Source organism: Gadus chalcogrammus, chromosome 13, assembly GCF_026213295.1.
Source record: "Gadus chalcogrammus isolate NIFS_2021 chromosome 13, NIFS_Gcha_1.0, whole genome shotgun sequence".
NCBI classification, from domain to species: Eukaryota; Metazoa; Chordata; class Actinopteri; order Gadiformes; family Gadidae; genus Gadus; species Gadus chalcogrammus.
Genome location: NC_079424.1, coordinates 12,862,691 through 12,888,069, shown reverse-complemented (window position 1 = coordinate 12,888,069; position 25,379 = coordinate 12,862,691). Strand labels below are relative to the sequence as shown.

The 25,379-nt window shown below is 41.4% G+C and overlaps 1 protein-coding gene across 1 annotated transcript in view; it reads left to right on the top strand.

The window, feature by feature from the left end:
- Nucleotides 1-19,000: 19,000 nt before the first annotated feature.
- Nucleotides 19,001-25,379, top strand: part of asic1b (acid-sensing (proton-gated) ion channel 1b) — a 148,190-nt gene continuing 141,811 nt past the window's right edge. The window contains exon 1 of the mRNA XM_056606017.1: nucleotides 19,001-20,391. Coding sequence (XP_056461992.1) covers nucleotides 20,030-20,391 — 362 coding nt within the window. The 5' untranslated portion in view covers nucleotides 19,001-20,029. The remainder of the gene's footprint in view (nucleotides 20,392-25,379) is intronic.

The window sequence follows — 25,379 nt, the reverse complement described above, 5'->3', positions numbered from 1 at the left end:
GATTCTTAATTAAGGATGCATATAAGGAGATAAATGATGATGGAAAATACTGACCTAGATGTTCTCAATGCAATAGTTGATGCTGATCATGTTAAAGCCATTTTTGGGAAACATTACCATGCGCTGGAGGAACGGAATGCCTTCATTTATTCATTGATAATGAAATAATGATACAGAAATGCTGAAAGCAGGAGGGTCATAAAAACCGCGAGGCTTGTACCTTGAAACGGGAGACGAGGCACAAGAAGATATAGCAGCATATCTTCAGTGTGCCACTGACTTCCCATAGCGACACCATTATTTGTCCTTTTTCTATTACCTGAGGTGAATTAAGGCCTAAGGCTGAAGGTTTTAGCCCATTGCTTGAACACTATAGACGCATGCTTAGACCAAAGTAACACAACTTGAAGTTTTTGTTACTATACATTAAACACATGTTACCATACATTAAACAAAAGTGCTGCTTTGCATTTTAGTTGCAATTCTGCGACACTCTTGTGCCTTTCTGCAGCCCACTTGCTCCTGCAAACAACAAACTATTGCATAAATCTCAGGTACCATTGGGAAAACACATCTATTCAAAATACAAAACACATTGGGCAATTGAAAATACTTAGATACACACCTGAAAACACTTACTTACAAAACTGAACACCAATCAGCCAGCTACAAAAAGGGCAATTTTGCACTTCCCGGAGCAACGTGGGGGAAATATCTCATTGTGTGCCATAAGCCTTCGAGGGTAACTGCACCATCATGCAAAAATAGGTCCCTACAATACCCAACATATCATCACATTTCTAGATGCACTTCATGATGCAGCTCAACAGGACGGAGCTGAGCAGCCCAGGTTTGTTGTTGTCTGGGATAATGTTTGTTTCCATCAGGCTGTTTTGATCCGGAACTGGTTCAACAACCATAGACAATTTCAAGTCGTATACTTGCCCCCTAACTCGCCATTTCTGAACCCTATAAACATTTTTTTCCGGCTTGGAAGTGGCGCGTATATGCCAATCACATGCCCGCATGCCTCTTCTGCAGGCAATGGAACAGGCCCCCGCCGGAGACATTGAGGTAAGGTCAATCCATGGATTGATTCGGCACACAAGGCGAGGATCCATAAGCCCACCCACGCAAAATTGCTTAATTTTTCTGTGTTACCGTTTTTTTCAATTGCTTGAACACATTTTGCAAAAAAATTGGCTCATTGTGTCAAAACTCAACACACAACTCACAACAACTCATCATCCATATTTACTGTTGTTATTCAGTTCCACAGAAGGCACGTTTTCACAACAACCAAAAAACCTAATACTCAATACTGTACATTGCACTACAGTTCAGTAAATTATAACAAAAATTAACCAAAAATACACAACTGTACTGTACATAAACACAGAAAAACAAGGTAATTGTGCATGGGTGGGCTTATGGATCCTCGCCTTGTGTGCCGAATCCATCCATGGATTGACCTTACCTTACCTCAATGTCTCAGCAGCCCTGTTCCATTGCCTGCAGAAGAGGCATGCAGGCATGTGGTGGGCAATCATATACACTACATCCTCAAGCCGGGAAAAAAAACGTGTAGAAATGGCGAGTATACGACTTCATATTGTTTATGGTTGTTGAACCAGTTCCGGACAAAAACAGCCTGATGGAAACAAACATTATTCCAGACAACAACAAACCTGGGCTGCTCAGATCCGTCCTGTTCATCTGCATCATATAGTGCATCTAGAAATGTGATGATATGTTGGGTATTGTAGGGACCTATTTGTGCATGATGGTGCAGTTACCCTCGAAGCCTAATGGCGGCACACAATGATACATTTCCCCCACGCTGCCCCGGGGTGTTCACAATTGCCCTTTGGCCTTTTTGTAGCTGGCTGATTGGTGTTCAGTTTTGTAAGTAAGTGTTTTGAGGTGTGTATCTTGTATTGTATTTTCAATTGCCCAATGTGTTAAGTATTTTGAATAGATGTGTTTTCCCAATGATATACTGAGATGTCATTTTTGAACTAAGTGTCTTATGTGTGAAATAGTTAAAGTGCGCAGGAGCAAGTGTGTTGCAGAAAGGGTCATTTCTGTTGCAGAATAGCAACTGAAGTGCAAAGCAGCGCTTCTGTGTAATGAATGGTTACATGTGTTTAGGTATAGTAACAAAAACTTCAAGTTGTGTTTCTTTGGTCTAAGCATGTGTCTATAGTGTTCAAGCAATTGAAAAAAACTGTTACAGTATTGTATTTTTGGTTTATTTTAGGTTAATTTTTCCTTAAACTGAATTTTCTGCACTGTAAAGTACTTTAATGTAATTTAGAGTATTTGATTTTTTGGTTGTTGTGAGAACATGCCTTCTGTGGAACTGAATAAAAACATTGAAGATGAAAGACTGCAGTGTTTTATATAAAGTAGACTAGTGTGTTGCTGCTGATCTGAAAGTGTATTCTATGATACAAGTGTGTATCATTTTGTCATCAAAGTGACTTTTTGACGAAGGATTGTTAGGTTTGGTAGCTGAATTTCAATATGACATAGATGTGAATGGTATATTTCAGTGTTGTGTCTTATTTGCCTGTGTGTTGCAAAACTTGTTCAAGCAGCAGGCAAAAACTGTAATCTTAAAGCTTTTCTACACTCAGGGCAGGCTTTCTCTCAATTAACCACGAAAGCAGCAATGCCCGGTCACCTTGCAACATAACTCAATAGTTACAAACATTACATCTATTACTTTTTCTTACAGACGTTGACGTGACAAAGGGATTCATTTTATTAATTTCATTCTGATGCTTTACATGATTTTTGTCCTTGAGGATCACAATTGTGGATCCAAAGAGGGTGCTTAACATTCGAAGCATTCTTCTTGAATTTATAATAATGCATACATCATATTTAGCATGCCACTAGGTAGTCCTCCACTGCAATACGTGTTTCCCCTTGTGAGGCTAATCATATGGAAGTCACACTGATTGTGTATAGTTTCTAGCCCTTATGACTGAATTTATTTATTTATTTATCACAGAATATGCCCTTTTCTAACAGTCACGTAGCTAGTCTAATAGTCAATAACTAGTTTTTTTTATATATTTATTTTCTCTATTCCCTGCTCCTGTAGCTACTAGCATGCACCAATCAGACACTTAAGAAAAGGAAGGAACTGTTTCCTTCTACTTTTTACTCTCTCCTACTACCTCTTTGAGGTTGTCCTTTATATGTTGCCTGAAAAATTTGGGACTTGGACAAAAAAAAATCTGACTTTGATTGTGAGGAAGCATTGGAAATAAATATATAGCCTGTCCCTGCATTGGTGCTTGTTCTGTCACAGACTTAAAACACCCGATGTTGACAGTAATGGCATCCTGTGGTGATCTGGCCATGTGGATTTGAAATTCAAATGCACTTCCCTGGGTATTTGTTTGTGATGTACCTAGCAGATATTCTTTGTAACAAAATAATGTGGGAAAAACTATTCATCGGTCTAGTAGACACATTAAAACATACAGTCAGATACTGATACTGCAGGCTTTATCTATGACGGCATTAATGCATTCGAAACCAATCATAGTTTTATGAATTAATAGAAAAGAATAGAGCCAAAGGTCTATAATTTAATCAGAGCATTTGTTTTTCTAATTGAATAGGCTAAATGTATCTCTAGAACGAGACAATGAGATAAGTTATAGTTCATGACCTGAGGTGAAAAACATGTTTTTAAATGCAATACATAATTTAATAATAATAGTATACAATTATCTACTATTTGAGTACACTGAAATAACTTATAATAGCCAAACAATTATATAATATGAATCATAGTACATACTTTTCCTTTTCCTTCACCACCAGAGCCGTGGCACTGATCAGGTATATTGAGGGGATGTTGGCAGAGACCTATATGATTTTCTTAAAAGTATTGCATCCCATGCTTGATATGGAATGAGCATCTTCAGGCTGATGAGTGTTGTTGTTTTTGGGGCTGGTTGGATGGATGGAACATTTGGTCAAAAATATAGAAATAAACGTTTCTTGCCTGGAATGTCCTCTCATCTTTCAACTTCAATACTGCAAGGTCGAGATATAACAGTGGACAAATGGAGATTTCCTCAGTGCCAAGAGCCATCTGCAGTAGCCAATCCAACAATTGTGATGTCATTGGATGCAAGGATTACAAACCATTTAAAATGTCCCTTTGAAGTGGGCTCACTCTGTAATGCAAATGTTTCTGTTTGGGTAAGCGCTTGTCTATTTCCCAGCTTTTTTCGATTGGAGAAGCTGTTCAGATTTGTTACTCATTGCCTAACAAGGGTCTAGACATAGACTCCTTAAAAAAACAATAAATATAAAAAAGCAGTCGCATAAACAAACCACTTATTAATCCTCAGTGACAAATACTGAAAATACAAATACAGATGGAAGAGAGGCCCATGGTGGAATATGGAATGGATTGCATAATCTTTTGTAGAGGTCATGTACTAAGGTTGCAACCAGATTTAGCAGTGCCTCCTGTACAAATCGTAGTCGTTTTAATAGAGCAGCCTCACCAGCAAGTGCTAGTGCTGGATCTATTGTCAGGTAGGCCTCATTCAACCTCACATACTGGCCAACGTTAGCTTTAACAGGGGACCAGATGACCAAGTGTATCCCAGCGTACATGTTTAATCCGTGCAATATAAATCCGTGCCTAGCGATGGAAAGCTTGATCTCACACAATCGTTGATTGGCTGAACCTCAGAATTGTGAGGCAGTCAATTGAGTCATTAGGAAACACAAACAGCCCAACTCGTTGACTCTATTAATTCTAGCTTCGTACAGCCAACCATATTCAAATTCGCTCATTAGTTCTGGGAAGCCTGCAGTCAGCAGTTTGTTGTGGAATTGTCAGTCAACCTTACTTTGCTGCTGATTGGATGCTGAAGTACCCTCTTTCCAAAGTAAACACCATTAGCAACCACTACCACAGGACCGCTACCATTTTAATTGAAGTAAGAACTTCAAAGTGTTAAAAGGATTCCAAAGCAGAATAAATGTTGTGTTTATCTTCAAAATGCTCTGTGTTCACGATCATTCGCTAAGGTGAGGTTTGCTGATTAGCCATATTTTTTCCTAGCCTATAGCTTCCCATGTTGGTCTGGTTCGAGACTAACATCTTGATGCAAAACCGGACGTGAGTTCTGAGCTGAGTTCTGTAGCGAGATTTAGACTTCTTGCTTCACAAGACTAGTGTGATGCCATTTGACAACAGCCTGCCATCCTCGCAACAACCTTTTCCTGACCGCATTTGGGTTCAGATTTGCAGAGACCTCTGATTTTGCCATGCACGAGTGTCTGGCAGTGCAACATGGCGAGGTGTGACTCATTGGAGGGTAGCAGGGTAGCAGAGGTTGTTAAGGGGCAGGCTCTGCTCAAAGGGCGGCAGGGAGCCCAGCTTGACGTAGGTGTTTAGGAAGGTGCAGATGACAGACGTAAAAGGGCAATGGCGTACCTAAATGTCACACAAATGGACTCCATTTAATCCACTGTATCGGGGAAATGCAGAAATGCAACATTTCTCTCTCACGGTTCCCCCAACAGTGTCTGTACTAAATGTCAGAAATGGTCAGAGATAGGTTCAGATCTCACATTGCGGGCCCTCCTCATGCCTATCCTTAAACCAGGGTAAGGTGCGTCAGACGGGGCCTCGGTTTTGGAGCGCCCTTCCCAGACAGATCTTGGAGGCTGCCTCTAATCACTGCCTTCAAATCAAGTCTTCAAACTCACCTCCTCTTCACTCCCTTCAGCTAACCAACCTTTCTCTGTGACGACCCCCCGCCCCCGGACTCCACTGTGTGCTGCCTTTTCCTTTATTTTGTCTTTGTCTGTGTTCTTTGGTGTTGTTGGACAGATCTTACAGCATTTGGAGTCTTGGAAAACACTTTATTAAAAGAATATATTCTTCCTCTCTCTTAATATAGCAGACAGCACAATTGATACTGAAATGGGTTGTATCTGTATATATGCACAGTATCTGTGGAGTGTGGGTGGTCGATGGCTGGTTTAACCTGCCTGCATTGAGTAATCAATGCAGTCAAATCAAATGGCTGTTAAACAAACGTGATTTCAATATAAACTTTCCAACAAATATTCAGGTGGAATGAAGAAAAAAAATTCTCTTCTTGTAGCCTTATCACAACACCAATATTGAACACAGAAATATCAAACTAACAGGCAAAGGGAAATCTTCTAAATTTAATATTGTTCTGGATATCATTTCCACAAATGCTGCCGGAAAATGGGAGGGTTGTAGAGAGCAGACACAGACACACACAGACACACACACACACAGAAGCACATGCAGACAAACACACACACACACACACACACACACACACACACACACACACACACACACACACACACACACACACACACACACACACACACACACACACACACACACACACACACACACACACACACACACATACACACTAACTGTATTCAACTTTAAAAATTGTGTTCACATGTCATTTATTATTTCTTTTCAAATTGATCCACATCCCACACACATAAATAAGTTGTTGTTTAATCAGCCTCGATCTCCGACCTTCTACACTGTCCGCCATGGTGCTCCCTCTCAGCAGCCACTAAGCACGCATTATATTATTATAGTATTCATATACATTTTGATATATGAATAATTATTTAAAGTCTTATACTACGACTTAAACCTTCTCGTTTACAATGTCAAGTGAGAGTGATCTTTTCTATTCAAAAATAAATGAAGAGATATATCTATATAAAATGGAATAATCTTTCCTTTCTAACCTAGGATTGGAAAAGGGTTATCGCCAGAAGGTGGAGCATGGTTCAAGAGGGTTGAGATGCGTGTGGGGAAAAGTATATAATGTGTCTGTAATTCATTCCTAACTCATGCAGACCTTCAGATAGTTAGGCTCAGCTCCCATACAGCTGGCCCACTCACACACGCACCTGTGATCTGTCTCACACTCATTCCATAATTTAGCAGTGCGACAACCACAATGGTCATATATATATATATATGTTTATATACAACTACATGATTTAAATATACCTTATTTTCTTTGAGGCAAAACAACATCTGTTGGACATGAGTAGGAAAATAGAAGAGATGTTTGCACACAAAGGGAAGTAAAAAATCACTTGAATTTTGTGTGGTCTTCACTTTAGTTGCACTTGCAGCGTTGTATCTCGTCTTTATATGCAAGCTAATCTATACAAGATATACATTTAATAAATCACTTAGATGGATCACAAATAATATTTGGTTGTGGATGTGATCTGTAAAAGAAAGAAGGAAAGAAAGAGCATATATTATATATTGTTATGTATGTGACATTTGAAAGAAAAAGATAATTTAACAAAGAAAGAAGGAAACAAACCACACAAAAAGAGGGAGAGAGAGAGAGAGGTTTCGGAGAGGCTTGTTTGAGAGACAGAGTGGGTGACAGTGACTCACTTATTCAATGAACTACATGACTGCAGATATAAAAAAGGTAGGAGATAGTTATTAGTCACCAATCATTTCTTGCCCACGGCTGAGTTTGATTTCTAGAAACACCAGAGCCCTGAGTCCGTCTGCTGTCCAAAAAAACCCTGTGACAAATGCTCCTCCTCTTCTTTTATAGCCAAAGGTTGACCTTCAGCTGGTCATTGCCAGTCACATGATAACAACAAATATGCACCTGCGGCTGATCTCACAAATGTAATTATTTATGTGCATTTACCAAGTATAGATTTCTGTTGCTCTGGGGGACTGAAGAAGCCACTGCAAAAATGTTATCCAAATTTCGTCGTTTAGTTCAACTAAAAACAGTTAAACTAACGCATCAAGTAAAAACATGAGTCCTGAACAAGATTTGGAATGGTTACTTACCTTATAATTTTTTTTCTTTTGATAATGGTTTTATTATCTTGCCCTAAAGCCTTCATGTTATTTAAATTATTAATTTACAGTAAAAGGTAAGGAGAAAGAATGTTACACCCTTTCACTAGATGGAGCTAAACTGTAGCATTTTATCATCATATTTGAGCAAACAATTTGGTGGAACGATGCCGCTTATCTCCAATTGCTAATGAGACAGTTGACATAATTTTCACGCTAATCAAGAGAGAGGATGAGCAGGGGTAAAAAAAACGGCAAGTGATTTGTGTGTGTGTGACCTGTTTATTCTAAACTCGTTTATAACCCAACTCTCTCTGTCTATCTCTCTCTCTCTCTCTCTCTCTCGCTCCCTCTCGGAATAGTCTGAACAGAGCAATTAAATAACATTGACTATACACTCTATATCTATCTCCTACATATCTCCACAAGCGGTACGACGCCGATCCGTGCGTGTGAACTTAAAGATCAAAGCTACATTCCCCTCTCTCGATACTATTGTCTCAACTCTCTGACATTGAAGGCTGGTACTGCACAAGAATTAGTTTATGATTAAAGCCTCCCGGTAAAGAGAAAGTGCATTGAAAGAGGGACTTTCACAGGCCAGTCCACCACCACTCTAAATGTGTCGGTCCGGACTACCAACAATGGGATCTTGGAATATAAAGAGGTCTCTGATGCCACTGCCTTTTGTTAAACTCTGTAACTAGACTCGAAGTCATTAAAAGTGTCTGGGTGTGTGATTATTACCGTATCGCTGTATTACAGAGATATCCATGCTGCCCGGTAATTGAGCCTGTGCCCTGGGGTGCGGTGACCGGCTTCCAGTACTTTCACATGGCGTCCTAACTGTTGGACGTCTTCTGTCCCCTCCGCGGTCCACGCAGACACACAGACACAGACACCCACAGACACACACGCACACACACACACACACACACACACACACACACACACACACACACACACACACACACACACACACACACACACACACACACACACACACACACACACACACACTTACACATATAACACACACAAACCCCAATACACACACTCAGATACCATACACAAAACCCAACACACACACACACACACACACACACACACACACACACACACACACACACACACACTCACACAAACACACCTATATAACACACACACATCCCAAAACACACACTCATATAAAATACACACACCCAAACACACACGCACACGCACACACACACACACACACACACACACACACACACACACACACACACACACACACCACACACACACACACACACACACACACACACACACACACACAAACACAAACACACAGATAACATACACGCAACCTAACACACAACCACACACACACCCCGGCACACACAGAGATAACAGACACAGCCCAACATACACAGATAACATACTGACACACAATGATGCACACACACAAACCACACACTTTCACAATCACACACATACACACACACACACACACACACACACACACACACACACACACACACACACACACACACACACACACACACACACACACACACACTCACACACACACACACACACACACACACACACACACACACCACACATACAAATCCATACACACTAACATGTTCATGTACACACACAAACAAACAACCCTACTCACACTCACACACACACACACACACGCACGCACACACACACACACACACACACACACACACACACACACACACACGCAAACACACACAAACGCACACAAACACACACACAAACCCTGAAGTGGTCTTGTTGCAGGGGAGGTTATCTAATAGGGAGATCAGAGTGGTGCGGAGTGGTGTTTCAGTGTTAATTAAAGATGTTGGGTCACGATACAGCTTCCTCTCTGTTAATGGACAGTTGACTTGGTTCCCATAAAGATGTCTCACAAACACACAGCGGAAAGTAAAGTCCTTAAACAAAAAATTAACGGGATGCCCTGATTAGGTCTGTGATTCATATCCAGAAAAAACTATCAATAGACAACTGTTGAATTAGCCACCAGGACAACATTAGATACAAAACAAACAACTGACTGATGTCAGAGCAGAGGTGGTTATGAACTGCTCAACCTTATTAAAGCAACCTTCTAGCGGTAATCCAAACCATTGCAAAAGTTATTTTGGGTATATTTTAATTTTCTTTGATCACATTGCATTTCTTGTGGTTGCATTTGAAGTTCAGCAAAGATAATAGTTTATGTAAGATACAATGTTCAACAAGAGGTTTGAACTCAAACAGGAACTTTTGACTCAAGAGAGAAGGAACACAGAGTTTGAAACCTGATTCCATTATTTAAACAAGGGGATCTCTGTCCAAAACAGCTTTTGTATTCAGGCAGAAGGAGGTCAAATTAAGTCCAACGGAAGGACATGAACTCCGTTTGACCATTCCATCACATTCAAAAACCACAAATATCAAAGTATGTTACATTTATCGACTAGTTCATGTCTGTGCAGTTGTTCAAACACACTATTTTTTTTAGAAAATATATTTACAATGGACTGTACTAAGAACTCCTGGAACCTTTATTAACAACTCCTTGACCTACGTCTATCAACATCGTCAGCTATGTTTAATAACAGTCAGACAAAAATCCTAGAGATGTGATGTTACTACGTGTTAAATATTGAATTCACCTTAGTGTCCACCGCTGCGCCTGCTCACTGTTTGACTGGCTATGAGCTGACGGACCCCAAGATGACGCCAGATCAACGCCAAGTTAACGTTGAAACGTGACTTTGTCAACGATCATGTGGCACTCAAGAAAACTATTCACAAATGGAGAAGCCGGGAGGATGGTTAAGTGGGAGCACCAAACTAAATACTGTCTCACAAACACACAGCGGAAATTAAAGTCCTTAAACAAAAAATTAACGGGATGCCCTGATTAGGTCTGTGATTCATATCCAGGAAAAGCTATCAATAGACAACTGTTGAATTAGCCACCAGGACAACATTAGATACAAAACAAACAACTGACTGATGTCAGAGCAGAGGTGGTTATGAACTGCTCAACCTTATTAAAGCAACCTTCTAGCGGTAATCCAAACCATTGCAAAAGTTATTTTGGGTATATTTTAATTTTCTTTGATCACATTGCATTTCTTGTGGTTGCATTTGAAGTTCAGCAAAGATAATAGTTTATGTAAGATACAATGTTCAACAAGAGGTTTGAACTCAAACAGGAACTTTTGACTCAAGAGAGAAGGAACACAGAGTTTGAAACCTGATTCCATTATTTAAACAAGGGGATCTCTGTCCAAAACAGCTTTTGTATTCAGGCAGAAGGAGGTCAAATTAAGTCCAACGGAAGGACATGAACTCCGTTTGACCATTCCATCACATTCAAAAACCACAAATATCAAAGTATGTTACATTTATCGACTAGTTCATGTCTGTGCAGTTGTTCAAACACACTATTTTTTTTAGAAAATATATTTACAATGGACTGTACTAAGAACTCCTGGAACCTTTATTAACAACTCCTTGACCTACGTCTATCAACATCGTCAGCTATGTTTAATAACAGTCAGACAAAAATCCTAGAGATGTGATGTTACTACGTGTTAAATATTGAATTCACCTTAGTGTCCACCGCTGCGCCTGCTCACTGTTTGACTGGCTATGAGCTGACGGACCCCAAGATGACGCCAGATCAACGCCAAGTTAACGTTGAAACGTGACTTTGTCAACGATCATGTGGCACTCAAGAAAACTATTCACAAATGGAGAAGCCGGGAGGATGGTTAAGTGGGAGCACCAAACTAAATACTGTTACTGTTGGGCCTTAGTGTATATGTGAATCATAAGTTGCCTGTATTTGAAAGCACTTGATGACCGTTGAAGCATTGAGTGGTAAGGCACAGTATGCTTCTGTATTGATTTCGAAACAACGGCAAAACTTTCGAACATTTAATCAGAATTATCCTTCAAATGCACTTGATGATGATGTCTACAATATGATCATTGTAATGTCGGGGCGGCACTTGATTGTTGGTGCCCAGTGGCATATTGAAGGATAACCTGTTGCTGTCCGCTCTGATTTGCTGTTAAATTCTCTGTGAGGATGTAAACGCTGCACATTTGATTTGATTTAATTGTAATTTATTTCAATAAGCTAGAACAACATGTGCCATCAGTTGGCAGAAACAAAAACATGGATCTTTTTTCCTTTTTTTTAATTTAATGTATTATCAGCTTTTCCCTGTGAGAGGTGTTGAGATGCAATAATGATTCCATGCAGTTATTCCAGGGTGACGGCGGCAAAAGTAAGTTAGTAAGTTAAATTGCAATTATACAACAGAAGAAATTATAGATTCCTTCCCCTCCCTCCCTTCCTCCTTCCCTCCCTCAGTTCTTCACTCCCTCCCTCCCTCCCTCATTCCCTCTGTCCTTCCCTCTCTCACTCAATAAATCTGTTCTATATCTCCTCTCTCTCTTTTTTGTCTCATCAGCTCCTTCCATGTCAGCATCCCTCTTCAATACTTTGCTTCCTACTGCCTGCTTGTCTAACTGCTTGTATGTCTGCTTATCTGCCAGCCTGTGTGTCTCTTTGTCTGTCTGCCTTCTATTTGTTAACTTAGTAAAAGGCATAGGCTGTAGGTCAGTGGGTCAGTGTCTAATCAGGGAATTATGCCATTGAATGTGTGTGTGTGTGTGTGTGTGTGTGTGTGTCTGTGTGTGTGTGTCTGTGTGTGTGTGTGTGTGTGTGTGTGTGTGTGTGTGTCTGTGTGTGTGTGTGTGTGTGTGTGTGTGTGTGTGTGTGTGTGTGTGTGTGTGTGCGCGTGTGTATGCGTGTGTGTGTGTGTGTGTGTGTGTGTGTGTGTGTGTGTGTGTGTGTGTGTGTGTGTGAGTGAGTGAGTGAGTGTGTGTGTGTGTGTGTGTGTGTGTGTGTGTGTGTGTGTGTGTGTGTGTATGTGTGTGTGTGTGTGTGTGTGCGTGTGTGCATGTGCGTGCGTGTGTGTGTGTGTGTGTGTGTGTGTATGTGTGTTTCTGTTTGAAAGCATATTCTTCTGCAGAGGCAGATTAATAGAATTACACCTTTGTAATGTGTGCACAAATATGAAAGTTTCAAATAAAAAAAAAAAAGATTTCTGGTGCTTTGGTGGACTGAACTCACTGCAAAAATGTAATCCAATTTTTTTTCATAATCAATGTGACAGTTAAATGAATACATCAAGTGAAAACATGAGTCCGAAACAATATTTGTGTGACTTACCTTACACATTTGTCTATTGATTATGGGTTTATTATCTTGTCCCATGCTCACATGTGCACACGCTCACTTAGGGCTGAGGAGAGACCATCCTCTGGAGCTCAGCAGACCCCAGTGATCCTGTCTGGAGCGACCCTCATCCATCTCTGTCCCCCCCCGCCCCATTACTCCCAGCTCCCGTTGCTTCCTCGGCCAGCTCCTCTTCTCCAGCAGCGCCCTGACCCAGGGGTTGGGGCTGGCGGGCCTGCTAGGCTCAGCCGCTGCTGGGCCCTGGTCCACGGAGGCAGTCTGGAGGGTATAGGAGCTGCATGCCGCCGTGTGGAGCCGGGTGGAGGAGCTACAGGGCTAGCGTCAGTATCATCTCCCTCCACCCTGCCACTGTTACCTCGCGCCAGGAGATACCTCTAAATCCTCCGAAATTAACACAAATCGAAAAATAAGGAATCTGTAAATGGAATGTACATGAGGTTCCATATTTGTTTCAAAGAAGGTAGAGATCAATATTATTATTATTAGTGGTAGAAGTAGTAGTTGAAGCATTATTATCTGTATAATAAATATGTGGCTTTAAATAGAACAACAACGTAGAATAGGAAAATACAGGAATATTCATGGGGGATATGATTTGTTATTTCGGATTTAAAATGCGTTATCATAATTTCTCATCTTGAAAAACTTAGCATGTCAATTAGCACAATTTAGCTATCAATCAGTTTGAATTAATGAACTGTGCTCATAGTAACATGCAAATTTAGAGAATAAACAGCATGAGGCGATGATTACGGTGTGTGTGTGTGTGTGTGTGTGTGTGTGTGTGTGTGCGTGCGTGCGTGCGTGCGTGCGTGCGTGCGTGCGTGCGTGCGTGCGTGCGTGCGTGCGTGCGTGCGTGCGTGTGTGTGTGTGTGTGTGTGTGCGTGTGTGTGTGTGTGCGTGTGTGTGTCTGTGTGTGCATGTGTTTGTGTAGATGTGTGTTTGTGTCTTTGTGTGTGTGTGTCTCTGTGTGTGCATCTTTGTTTTGTGTGTGGTTTGTGCAGGGTCATGCTATCCCAGTACCCCTTACTCTGCAACCCACATGATGAGCAAAAGGTAGGCATGGAAAAGAGGGGTGTTGTTGAAGAATAAGAACAGACTTTCCCAGAATATATGCAGATACATGCAGATATATTCGAACTGTTGGGAGTAGCGACTTGTTTTAATTAGGCATACAGACGCGCAGCAAATTATGATTAGGATTTTTGACAGTCACTTTTTTCTAAGGTATTCTGATAATACTCATATAGTTTTAGTATTATTGGTATTACTGAGTAATGAAGTTTAAACACATGGAATAAATGTTGACTGAAAATTAAATTCTATATAAGATTAACAGGGAGTACAATCGTTTGAAACTGTTCAGAATTGGCAATGACGATGTATTCATTATTTACAGATGTATTATATGCATATTTGTGACAACTCAGTAAGGAAAAGTTATTACTGAGAGATCAGGTTTATTATGTTTTAAACAAATCACAATTCACCATCCTTGGTTTGTGAGGAGTTTTAAAAATTATTTTGCTGAAAGGTGAATGTTATGTTTGGCCACATTTGCCAGACACAACACATATGATAATAGAAAAAACAAACTTGGCTTGAAACTTATTCAATCGTAATCTTTTTCTTCCACAGTAAGCTTACCAGCCTCCATGATCTAAATATTTCAAATCAACTGGACTCATTCAAAATCATTAGGTCGGTGAGTGCTGCCAACAATTGCGAGTAAGTTCATTTTCAATTATGTCTTCAATGAAAACCAAAGGCTATTCTATGGACATTAATTTAGGCTTGGCACTCAATAACATGCATATCTCCTACATGCAGCACTGTGATATAATTTACTTTTGCCTTTTTTGACGTCCATCACAAATGTATAAAAAAGTGACAACACAACACTTACACAGAAGAACGAGAGTGACAGAAGCACGAAAGAGAGAGTGAGAGAGAAAGAGAGAGAGAGAGAGAGAGAGAGAGAGAGAGAGAGAGAGAGAGAGAGAGAGAGAGAGAGAGAGAGAGAGAGAGAGAGAGAGAGAGAGAGAGAGAGAGAGAGAGAGAGAGAGAGAGAGAGAGGGAGAGAGAGAGAGACAGAGAGAGAGAGAGGAGAGAGAGAGAGAGAGAGAGAGAGAGAGAGAGGGAAGAGAGAGAGAGAGAGAGAGAGAGAGAGAGAGAGAGAGAGAGAGAGAGAGAGAGGGAGAGAGAGAGAGAGAGAGAGAGAGAGAGAGAGAGAGAGAGAGAGAGAAGAGGGAACAGATATAAAGACGGTTAGAGAGAGGGAGAGGCAGGGGTTGAGCGATAGAGAGAAGGGCACGAATACCATGTGAATATTTAATTCGTTTTAATGAAAAGAAGTTATTAGGATTCATTTTCCCATTAGAACTAATCTTAATATTCTTTTCCACTTCTCATATGAATTAAATTCTAAAGGAAACACTAAGTTGAAGTTCCCACATAATCAACGTTGTCGGCAGTGGTGAGCCAAACTGTATGAAAAAGAAGTTTGAGGAGGCACTGAAGAAAAGGCAGGGCCCTTTAATTTGTATTTTTACAATGTTCAATTGTGGATAAAAAAAAGTTAGTTATTATTTTAATATGATTGCATACATGTTGAACACTTAACCAAGAACAGCCAATAGGAGAACAGAAAATAGCAATAGCTTGAGCATAGTTCCTAATGCTTTCTCTGGACTGGCTAACATTGAAAGGTAGGTTTGACAGGTGAACTGAGGCATATTATTTGTTGCCTGTTAAACTATTGCTCCTGAATTGAGTGGCTTACCTCGACAGACACTCCCCAATCACAGCCTATATGTGGGTATGTTCTTTGCATGAAAAATTGATAGGTAAAAGGTTGTCAACTTGGTGCTCACCATTAGCCTTGCACGTTGAGTATTGTATCACTTTATATGAGCATGAACAACAATGCCGTAAGGGCAGATACCTCATTGGTCGAAAACCAGCCCTCACTCACACACACACGCACACACACACGCACACACACACACACACACACACACACACACACACACACACACACACACACACACACACACACACACACACACACGCGCGCGCACACACACACACACACACACACACACACACACACACACACACACACACACACAAACACACACATACAAACGCATGCACATACACATTCCCACACAAACACACACACACACACACACACACACACACCACACACCACACATTTGTGTGTCATTCTACCTCAGAGAGAGGAGAGGACGCATGGTGCGTTCGGCCTATAGCTCCGACAAGCGTTTCTGAGGGATACTTTACCAGCCTGCTTATCGAAGTGGCCCATTGATGGATTCTTTAAGCGCTGTCGATACGATAAAGACGTCCTTGACCACTAATGACCAACCTCTGCTTGTTCTATCCATTCTCCGCGGACGGAAGTGGCAGATGCCATTATGACAACGCATAGCCGTCTGTTTGCAAGGACCTTGTCTGGTGCTGCTGTGCCAGCTGGATGTAATAACCCACCCTGATCGGCTGCTGCTCTTCCGAATGGTGTTTTCTGATCATTTTCGCACGTCTGTGTGTGTGTGTCTGTGTGCTCAGAGAGGAACTCACCGATCTTCAGTTGAGGGTCAAGAGCGCTGTCTTCTTACTCCGATGGAGTGCTTGTGAATAAAGAGGCCTGTCACCAGGCAGCTTACAGGGAATTCATCTTGTCTGCCAGTTTCATTAGAGCTGATTGGCACTCCCAATACCCTTTGCTGATGATGGAGATGCCAATTTGCATGCACACCAACGGTGAACGCTATAGAGGGAGGAAAGCAGAAGGAACGGGGGGGGGGGGGGGAAGGACTGGAAGGAAGGGAAATTGAAGGAGAAGATAGGAAACTCAAGTCAGTTCAAGTAAATTTTATCTGCTCAGCCCTTAATCAGATACAGTCTCAAAAGGGCTTCAAAGGACAATTCCTACCCCCCGAAGAATAAATAAAACCTTGATAAGGAACGCTGAAAGAGGGACTCCTCCTTCCAGGGAAGGTTAGTAGTGTGATGAGTTAAAGGAGAGAAGGAGAAGAAACGATGGGAAAGGAAATGACGGGAAATCAACGAAAGGGCTGGTTTGTAAACAGACATCTCAGCACTTCAAAGTTTGCTCGTGTGTTTGAACAAGGATCCCTGACGTTTTTTGAATCATGCACTTCCTTGGAACAGTGCTGCACTTAAATCAAATAGTGCTCCTACAGAAATTGTCGCATGGTGCATTTTGTGCCAATACACCCCATTTTTCTGACAACCTCCAATTTGTACTTGGTTACCACATAATGGTTCCTTCAAAGGCTAAAAGACGGAACTGCACTCAAAAGTACAGGTGAATAAAACGGCCCAATGAGTAGTACCACTAAAGAGCAATAATGGATCATTGTTCATACTAATTGATTATTACATCATGTCGAGGCAGGAAGTGCTTCTGAATGGCACCTCAGGAGACATGGTTCTGGTTCTGGTCCATTTGTTTAAAAGAAAGTCCCATGTATTTGGTGGTTATCTGGCACTTAAGTATTCAAGGCATTCTGCAAACTTAAGATAGCTTGTCTAAATTCAGACTTTGAATTTGACATTCGTCTTCTTAACCATGACCCCCCCGCCCGCACTGACACTGATAAGAAAGAGAATGACAGTCCACTGTGGGTCTTGGTTGACCTGAGCAGAGCTTGGAAAGAAACAGCATAGCAACACGATGATAGCGGATGCACTTTGATCATCCAAAGATATGGATATACTCGGAAATGTCGAGCTGAATAGATCTTATGGATAGACTCCCTGCGCATCTGAGAAGATAATGTGGTACAGGATATTCTCAGAGGCTTCCACATATCCTTGGATCACCCACGTTGATCCAAAGATATGGATACACACTAACCCGGCCATCCCCCGCCACATGAAAATGTCATATCTAATATCAATTTCACGTGCCCTGACTCAAGTTCTAAATTCACAAAACCTCCTCTTCCCATACTGGAGTTTCGCCTGTTTCCAGCACTGCAGATCAATAAAAGATGTTTCCTTTATGGATGACTCCCACACTGGCGAAAGTCAATACTATGGCAAATGGCGATTATGGACGCATTATGAGCAATTTCATGGGTGAGCTCCACTCCCCTCCTCCCACCCCTCTTGGCAATAGGTTTCCGATGACAGACGTGGCACATCTGCCTTCAGCACCTATCTCCGAGTGCCACTCGTTTTCACTGGCGTGTCTGGATGTTCCATTCATTCAACAACATGGAATTTGTCAGGGGAAGAAAATCGATTTGTTTGGGGGCAGTATTCTGAGTGCATGTGTCAGGGATGTGTGTGTGTGTGTGTGTGTGTGTGTGTGTGTGTGTGTGTGTGTGTGTGTGTGTGTGTGTGTTGTCGTGCACGTGTAAGCCACTGAAATTGATGTCGCTTCTGAGCATGGTTTTGTGTGTGTGTGCGTGTGTGTGTGTGTAGCATGGGTTTATGTTATTCTGTGCAGAGAGTTGTAACTCTTGAAGGCAGTGTGGTATGGATGAATCATCAGCCCACGTGTGGATGTGAATCTGTGATTGTGCGCGTGTATAATAATTGTTGAATGCCTGGGTAATAATGCATGCGGTGTGGCGGGTCCGTTTGCGCGTGCATGTGCTGGGAGCTCGCCCTTGGCTATCGAATGTGGCAGCGAATGTTTGGCTGCAGGCGCCTTTTTTTTATGCTACAGCCCACGTCAACGATTCAAAACGCATCTATCTCTGTCCGACCACTATCTGCTGCGTGTGTTATGAAAAATGTCAGCTGTGTTCACAATCGAATTGGTCTGATTGCTCCAAGGTAGCAGAAACCTACTCCGGCGTCACCCAATGTAAAACACGTGCTGTCCAATCGTTGCTCTCTTCTGTTTGGGCGATTTCAATTGATCTGGTATAACCATATAGCCTGGCTCCTTCGGAGGTTTTCTTAAGGATTTATTTCACACGAGGCATAGCGTTTGAGGATTACTATTGTTATTTGTTTAAACGTGATATCGTGGCATCACCCACGGATAACGAGCCCACGGAGTATTTCCCTGCATGGTTTGGTGGCGGCTCTATGGATTCGGAGGAAGTCAACCATGCAGTCGCGTAATCTGACACATTCTGCCCCACTCTGATGCGGCTGTTCGCTTTCATGTCCAATCCACGTACTTTTCGGTATTTTGATGTTTAGAAGGACCGGGGCTCGCTTCGTTTGCCTTCCCATACGGCCGTAAACCCTACCATGAGGAGTACAAGCGGTGCACTTTAGTCGCACGGGAGAGAATCATTCTGACCGTACCGTTTTATCCTCGTTATTTTTTTTTATTGTTTAGGAGGAAGAATTGAGCCCGCCCGATTGATCGTTGTTTCCCACCTCTAACGCTTTCGGAGTTGAATTATCAACTTGGCAATCGCTGAAGTTCGCGAGGAGCAGAGAAGACCGCGTTGGATTCCGTCCTCGCGCGCTCGGGACCCACTGAAAGACTGTGACCCTAACCGAGGTTCAGACGTGCTGTCGCTTTATTTACTCTTGCCGTTTTTTTGGGTGGGCAAACTAGACCCAAAGCGCCGTTAATCTCTTTCGAAAATGCTTCTAAATTGCCACTGGTGAGTGTCGGGGTGCTGCAGGGTGCCCGTGACGCAACGTCCATCCCCACCACCACAGACTGGGTGAGGAGGAAGAGGGATATAAGGGTGCTGGGGTATAGGCGTAGAAGGGCGTGAACTCTCTACTCAGTAACCTCCTTCCCATTAAAACCCACCAGCCCAGTATTTGTCGTGCACACATCTGTTCCCCCTTGGTAAAGTCATTCCGTCGCCGCCATGGACCTCAAAACGGAGCCGGAAGAAATGGAGTACAAGCAGCCGGTTCCCGTTGAAGTTTTCGCCAGCAGGTCCACGCTGCACGGGATCTCGCACATGTTCACTTATGAGCGGATGTGCGTGAAGCGCTGCCTTTGGATTCTATTCTTCTTGGGCTCCCTGGGATTCCTGGTGCTCGTGTGCGTGGACCGCGTGCAGTTCTACTTCCAGTACCCCCACGTCACCAAGCTGGACGAGGTGTCGGCGCCGATGATGGACTTCCCGGCCATCACTTTCTGCAACCTCAACTCCTTCCGCTTCAGCCGCGTGACGCGCAACGACCTGTACCACGCCGGGGAGCTGCTTGCCTTGCTCAACGGCAGGTGTGTGTATATTTTTGTGTTTGTGTGTTTGTTTGTGTGTCTGTGTGTGTGCGTGCTTGCGTACTTGTGCACTCCTTGTATGTTTGTTTGTATGTATGTATGTATGTTTGAATGTGTTGAGTGTATTTCCCTAAAGAGTAGTCAGAGACATGTAACACATCTATATATCACACCTCTTCACATGTCACTATTCTCCAGTGATTGGTCAAGAACCCGATAGCCCTACATCCCAGAGGGCTGCCTGTCAAAAAATAAACATTCCTTTTCGATGATAGATAATTACAAACAAAATGTTACCAGTTGATTTAACATACACAATTTACAGAATATTTCAAGTAATTTGGACTTTCAACCTGCATCCCCATGCCCAAACACTACCTTGTTTTTCTGATCAACTGAAAAATGTAAATGTCACTTTGAGGTATTCCTACAAAGTGCTGCCCTCTATCTAACACCTTTCTACCTCACTGTCTCTGTCCGATGCCCCAAAACACACAAAACCTTTTACAGCTCTCTGAGAGAAAATATGCACTGACTTAACCGACTACAGACTGTTTGTGGAAGACATAGTGTGGAGGTTTGAAGCACTTTGTGAAACAAGACTCTATATTCTATAAACAGGACCTGGCTTATCCAATGACACATGTCGTGTTTTGTTCTTCCCTCAAGGAAACAAGGGTTGTCTAGAGAAACACGCACAGGCTGTAGATCACTATGCGTAGTGGGATGGGGACATGGTGTTTAAGATCATGGGGATGTTGACATCATGAACCAAAGCACTGTTTTAGGTCCGAGACAGGTCACACAATGATTTGACAAGATTTAGATGTCTGGAAATGATTATCAATAATGTGCATATGATGACCTATCGGGAATAGGCTTTTATTTTATTTTATTTTGCTTATTACACAACTCAGAAAATCCTAGCGTCATAACTTTTGTGGAATAGGTTAATTTACAGACAGGATAATAAACTGTTATGATGTGCAACTCCAGATAATAAAGTTGAAGTAAATCAGAATATCCCTTTCATAGTGGGAATTATATTGTAATGGACAATCGCTGTGAATGACAAACACTTGCGTTGAAAAAATTGTAACTGAGATAGTCCTCATCTGACCTCATGGGGTGCATCGTCTGAACCACAACGTTGAAGTGAACAGCAGACCGCACAAAACGACCAAACATAACATCTTGCATTGGGTGTTTTCTTTTGTACTTGAAGTCCCCATGGAGTTCAGTTCAATGTAAGATGGCACTTAGGTAGGGATAGCATAACCATGGTGTGTGTGTGTGTGTGTACGGTGTGTAGGTATGGATGATTGTTTGTTGAATCTTTTGTTTTAACATGCAACAATTTAATCATGAACTACTGTTCACTTTAGGGAACGGTAATTTCATAAATATCCAATGTGATTCTTCACTTTGTTAACATTTCATCATGGTGTATCCCAATGCGACCACTTCAATAGTAGATGAGCAGTAGAGTGGATCTAAGTAGATTAAAGTAGATCTTTACCCAGCTGAGGACAAGCTATGTGCCATCTACAAACATCCCCCCAGACAAGGGTTAATTTAATTATTTTATCCTCACCTTGTCTGTGATTATTCAGTTTTTGTGAACAATAACGTCCGATCCAAAACCTCTGTGTTTTCTTGGCTCTTTTATTTTATTTTATTATGTACAATTCATACACATATTCTGCATGGTTGACTTGCCCACGTGGCTGGTGTATTTTTAGCGTATTGATCCACACAGGGCTTTGAGAACATAGGCACTTGGCAGGAGTGTATCTGTGTGTCTCATATGAATTTTAAGTCATACCAATATATAGTATATACATTAAAGAAGGCGGATTGCAAAGTCTTGAATTTATGTGTACATGTATGTATATGTACTATGCATACATGCATGCCATGTACACCTTCCAATACCTTTTTTTCATTTTGGCAGAGGTATTATCAGTGCAGTCTTTCATTTAGGCCCTTATAACAGACCGCTTTTTAGCAGCTGGGGTTGTTTTCTTTGTAATTGTTATCATTATGAACCAAGCGTTTTGCTCACTGCTTCTGCGTTGCTGAGTGCTTCGCTTTTTTCATTCTGCCTTGGGCCTCTCACGTTTCTGGCTGACTGCCCTGTCCGTCCCGAGTTGGAAAAAATTCAACTCAAGAACCAAAAAAAAACCCAACGTCTTACAGGAGTTGTAGTATATACTTTGATTGCTATGCAACAGTAAAAAGATACATCATGCTATTCAGCTTTTTTCTCGGCTTCAACAAAAAGGCAGTGCAGTGTGCTTCGCCTTCAAAGTTTTCTACGCGATCAGGCACTATACTTTCTTGTACTAAAAGCTACTAACAAAGAGTATTTTAATTGTTTTTATCAGCTCCGCTCCAGCAGGTTGTGCTTATAAAGAGATGTACCAAAAGTTTGAAAGTCAAACGAACAAAAAAATTGAAACGACTAAGACTACAATGAAACATGTCGGGCCTAAGCAGCATCACTTCAAACCAAAGTGACTTTGAAATGAAGATAGAGACTTCTGACTTGGGGTGGAGACTACAAGCAGAAAGCAATTAACTTGTCTCTGGTAAGCTGTGTGCTGAGCAAGGCTTTATTCCCGTATAATTAGTGTTGTTTGTGAAGTTACTTTGCTGTCCCAACGATAACCACTATCCTGCCTTTTTTCACTGTGTTTCTTGTCCCTTGATTCATTTGGCCTGCCGTCCATGCACCCGACCAATTCCTTAGTGACCGTCGCTTTAGTGCTACAGGTCAGTCACGCTCTCAGCGGGGAGGAAAAAAAACAACAACAACAACGTATCAGTTAAGATCCAATTAAGATCCAACATTAAGATCCAACATTAAGATCCAATTTTATTTCTCAAAACTCTCCTTTTGTACTTATGTCCTCGTTCGTTCAATGTATTTACTCATCCTGTCTGTCAAATATATATTATTTCTTCAGATATCAAGTTGCATCAGGACGGCTTTTTGTTTGGTCTCTCAGGGTTATGAGGGGTAGAAAAACATATGAACTTAAACAAAGGAGATAGAAAAACAACACCTGACAAAATGAATGCTTTGACCAGAATCCGTGAGGACCTGACACCATAATCATTTACATAGTTTCATTGACATTAAATAGTTGAATAGTTGACAAAAACAATATATTATTATTACATAAACAAATGTGAGTGTTAGATTTTTTTACCGTTCATTCAGGAAAACAAGCACTTATTAAATCTTTCTCCAGGCAACCATAGCCACACATGGCTCAACTTGAGACTGTCATCCAAGTGTGTTAAATTCTTGCAGCCAGCAGATTTCCCACCAAGAAAATCAATGGCATCTTCCAAATGTGTCTTTTGTGTGTGGCAATTCTACTAAACAGTGCAGAAAATAAAGTAAATCACTTAATTTCTTTTTTGCAGTGAATATAATGCCAACGTGATGATTAGTAAATGAAAGGTCATATTGATTTTTTAAATTGTAATGTTGTGTGTTGTGAATCAGTGAGGCACTTATTTAGCATAGACCTTAAATTGTGCCGTTAGTGGTTCTGTGCGTTATCTCTGTTTATATCTAATCCATATACACTCTGAGTGGTGTTGGGATTCAAGGTCTGAACTAGGGAAAGACCTAGACTATTGCGATGTCATGGTCAAATGTGTTTTTTATGGTCATTTCCAAAGACATTATTCTGCTTTGGAACCATGCCCATTTCTTCTCTCTCTTTAAATCAGTAACTGGTGCGATGCATGTAGAAGGCTTCAGGGTACTGATCCTTGTCTTGGCTTTTAGATCTAATCCGATCTAATCAATCAGAACAAGTATAGTTGAGTAATGGTAAGTGGAGGGCAAGGTTTGATTATACGCTAGTAAGATGGCCCTAATACAAAGTGCTTTTTTATTTATTTATTCTCTCTCTTGTATAAATGCAGACGCTATTAATATATTACTACTTTGTAAAACAAAGTCATTTGCATTTAAAGTGTGATTGGTGTGTATCCGAGAGTCCAACATATGGATAGGGAGACATATTGCAGTTTAGCGATGAGATCAGGGCCCTCATAGACTGCATGTCGTGAAGACCCATCCTTGATAGATGTCACATTATAGAATAGCTTCCCTCCAACATTGCAGTTTGTTCGGAGAGTTGCATATTTTTGATCTAACGCTCTCACTCTCTTTTGCGGTGTGGTTTTGAGAAATTAGTGGATATTGTGTTCATAATAGCCAGTCTCAAGTGCATTTGCATTCGTGTGGCGGTATTTAATATTTATTTTCTGGTGCTAAGATATGAGAGTTGAATTGACGGTGGGTTCAGCCTCACCCCTCCAAATGAAATCAGTAATATAAAATGAGACTCTTTGAGTTTGCCTGCTGCCTGTGTGCACTGTGCAGTACACCGGCAATAATACCGCACACCGGGCTAGATGGAGAAGATATAACCTGATTGTCCCAAAGGAAATTTGTTTTGGACACGCAACTGTATCGGACATTCAATATTCCTACGCATACATTTCATGCAGGACAGCCAATATAATGGCTAAGACAAAATGAACTGAAGCAACTCATATGTCATCAGACAAAATAGGGTTTATTATACATGTGCTGCTTCTGAATGGTGGGGGACTGGTTAGGCCTCTACCTGAGAACAGGCTCTTGTTGTTGGTGTAAGACATGCCATCATTTCAGTTGATCATCATCGCCGACATCATAATTATTATCGTCATTGTCATCATCATCACCATCATCATCATCTGAGGTCTGACTGTGAAGTTGACACAGAAGAGTTATATTTTAGATTTCCTTCCAAGTGGAACTCCTACAGCTGAAAAAGGTACTTAAAGATGGTGGAATATATGAGTGAGACTTACAAAGCCAACAGGCATTTGCTGTCTCCACACTGACGGGTGTAGGTTCGTTGAATGTGTAGGAATGTGTATAAGAAGAAATGTGTATATTATATATTGTGGCAGAC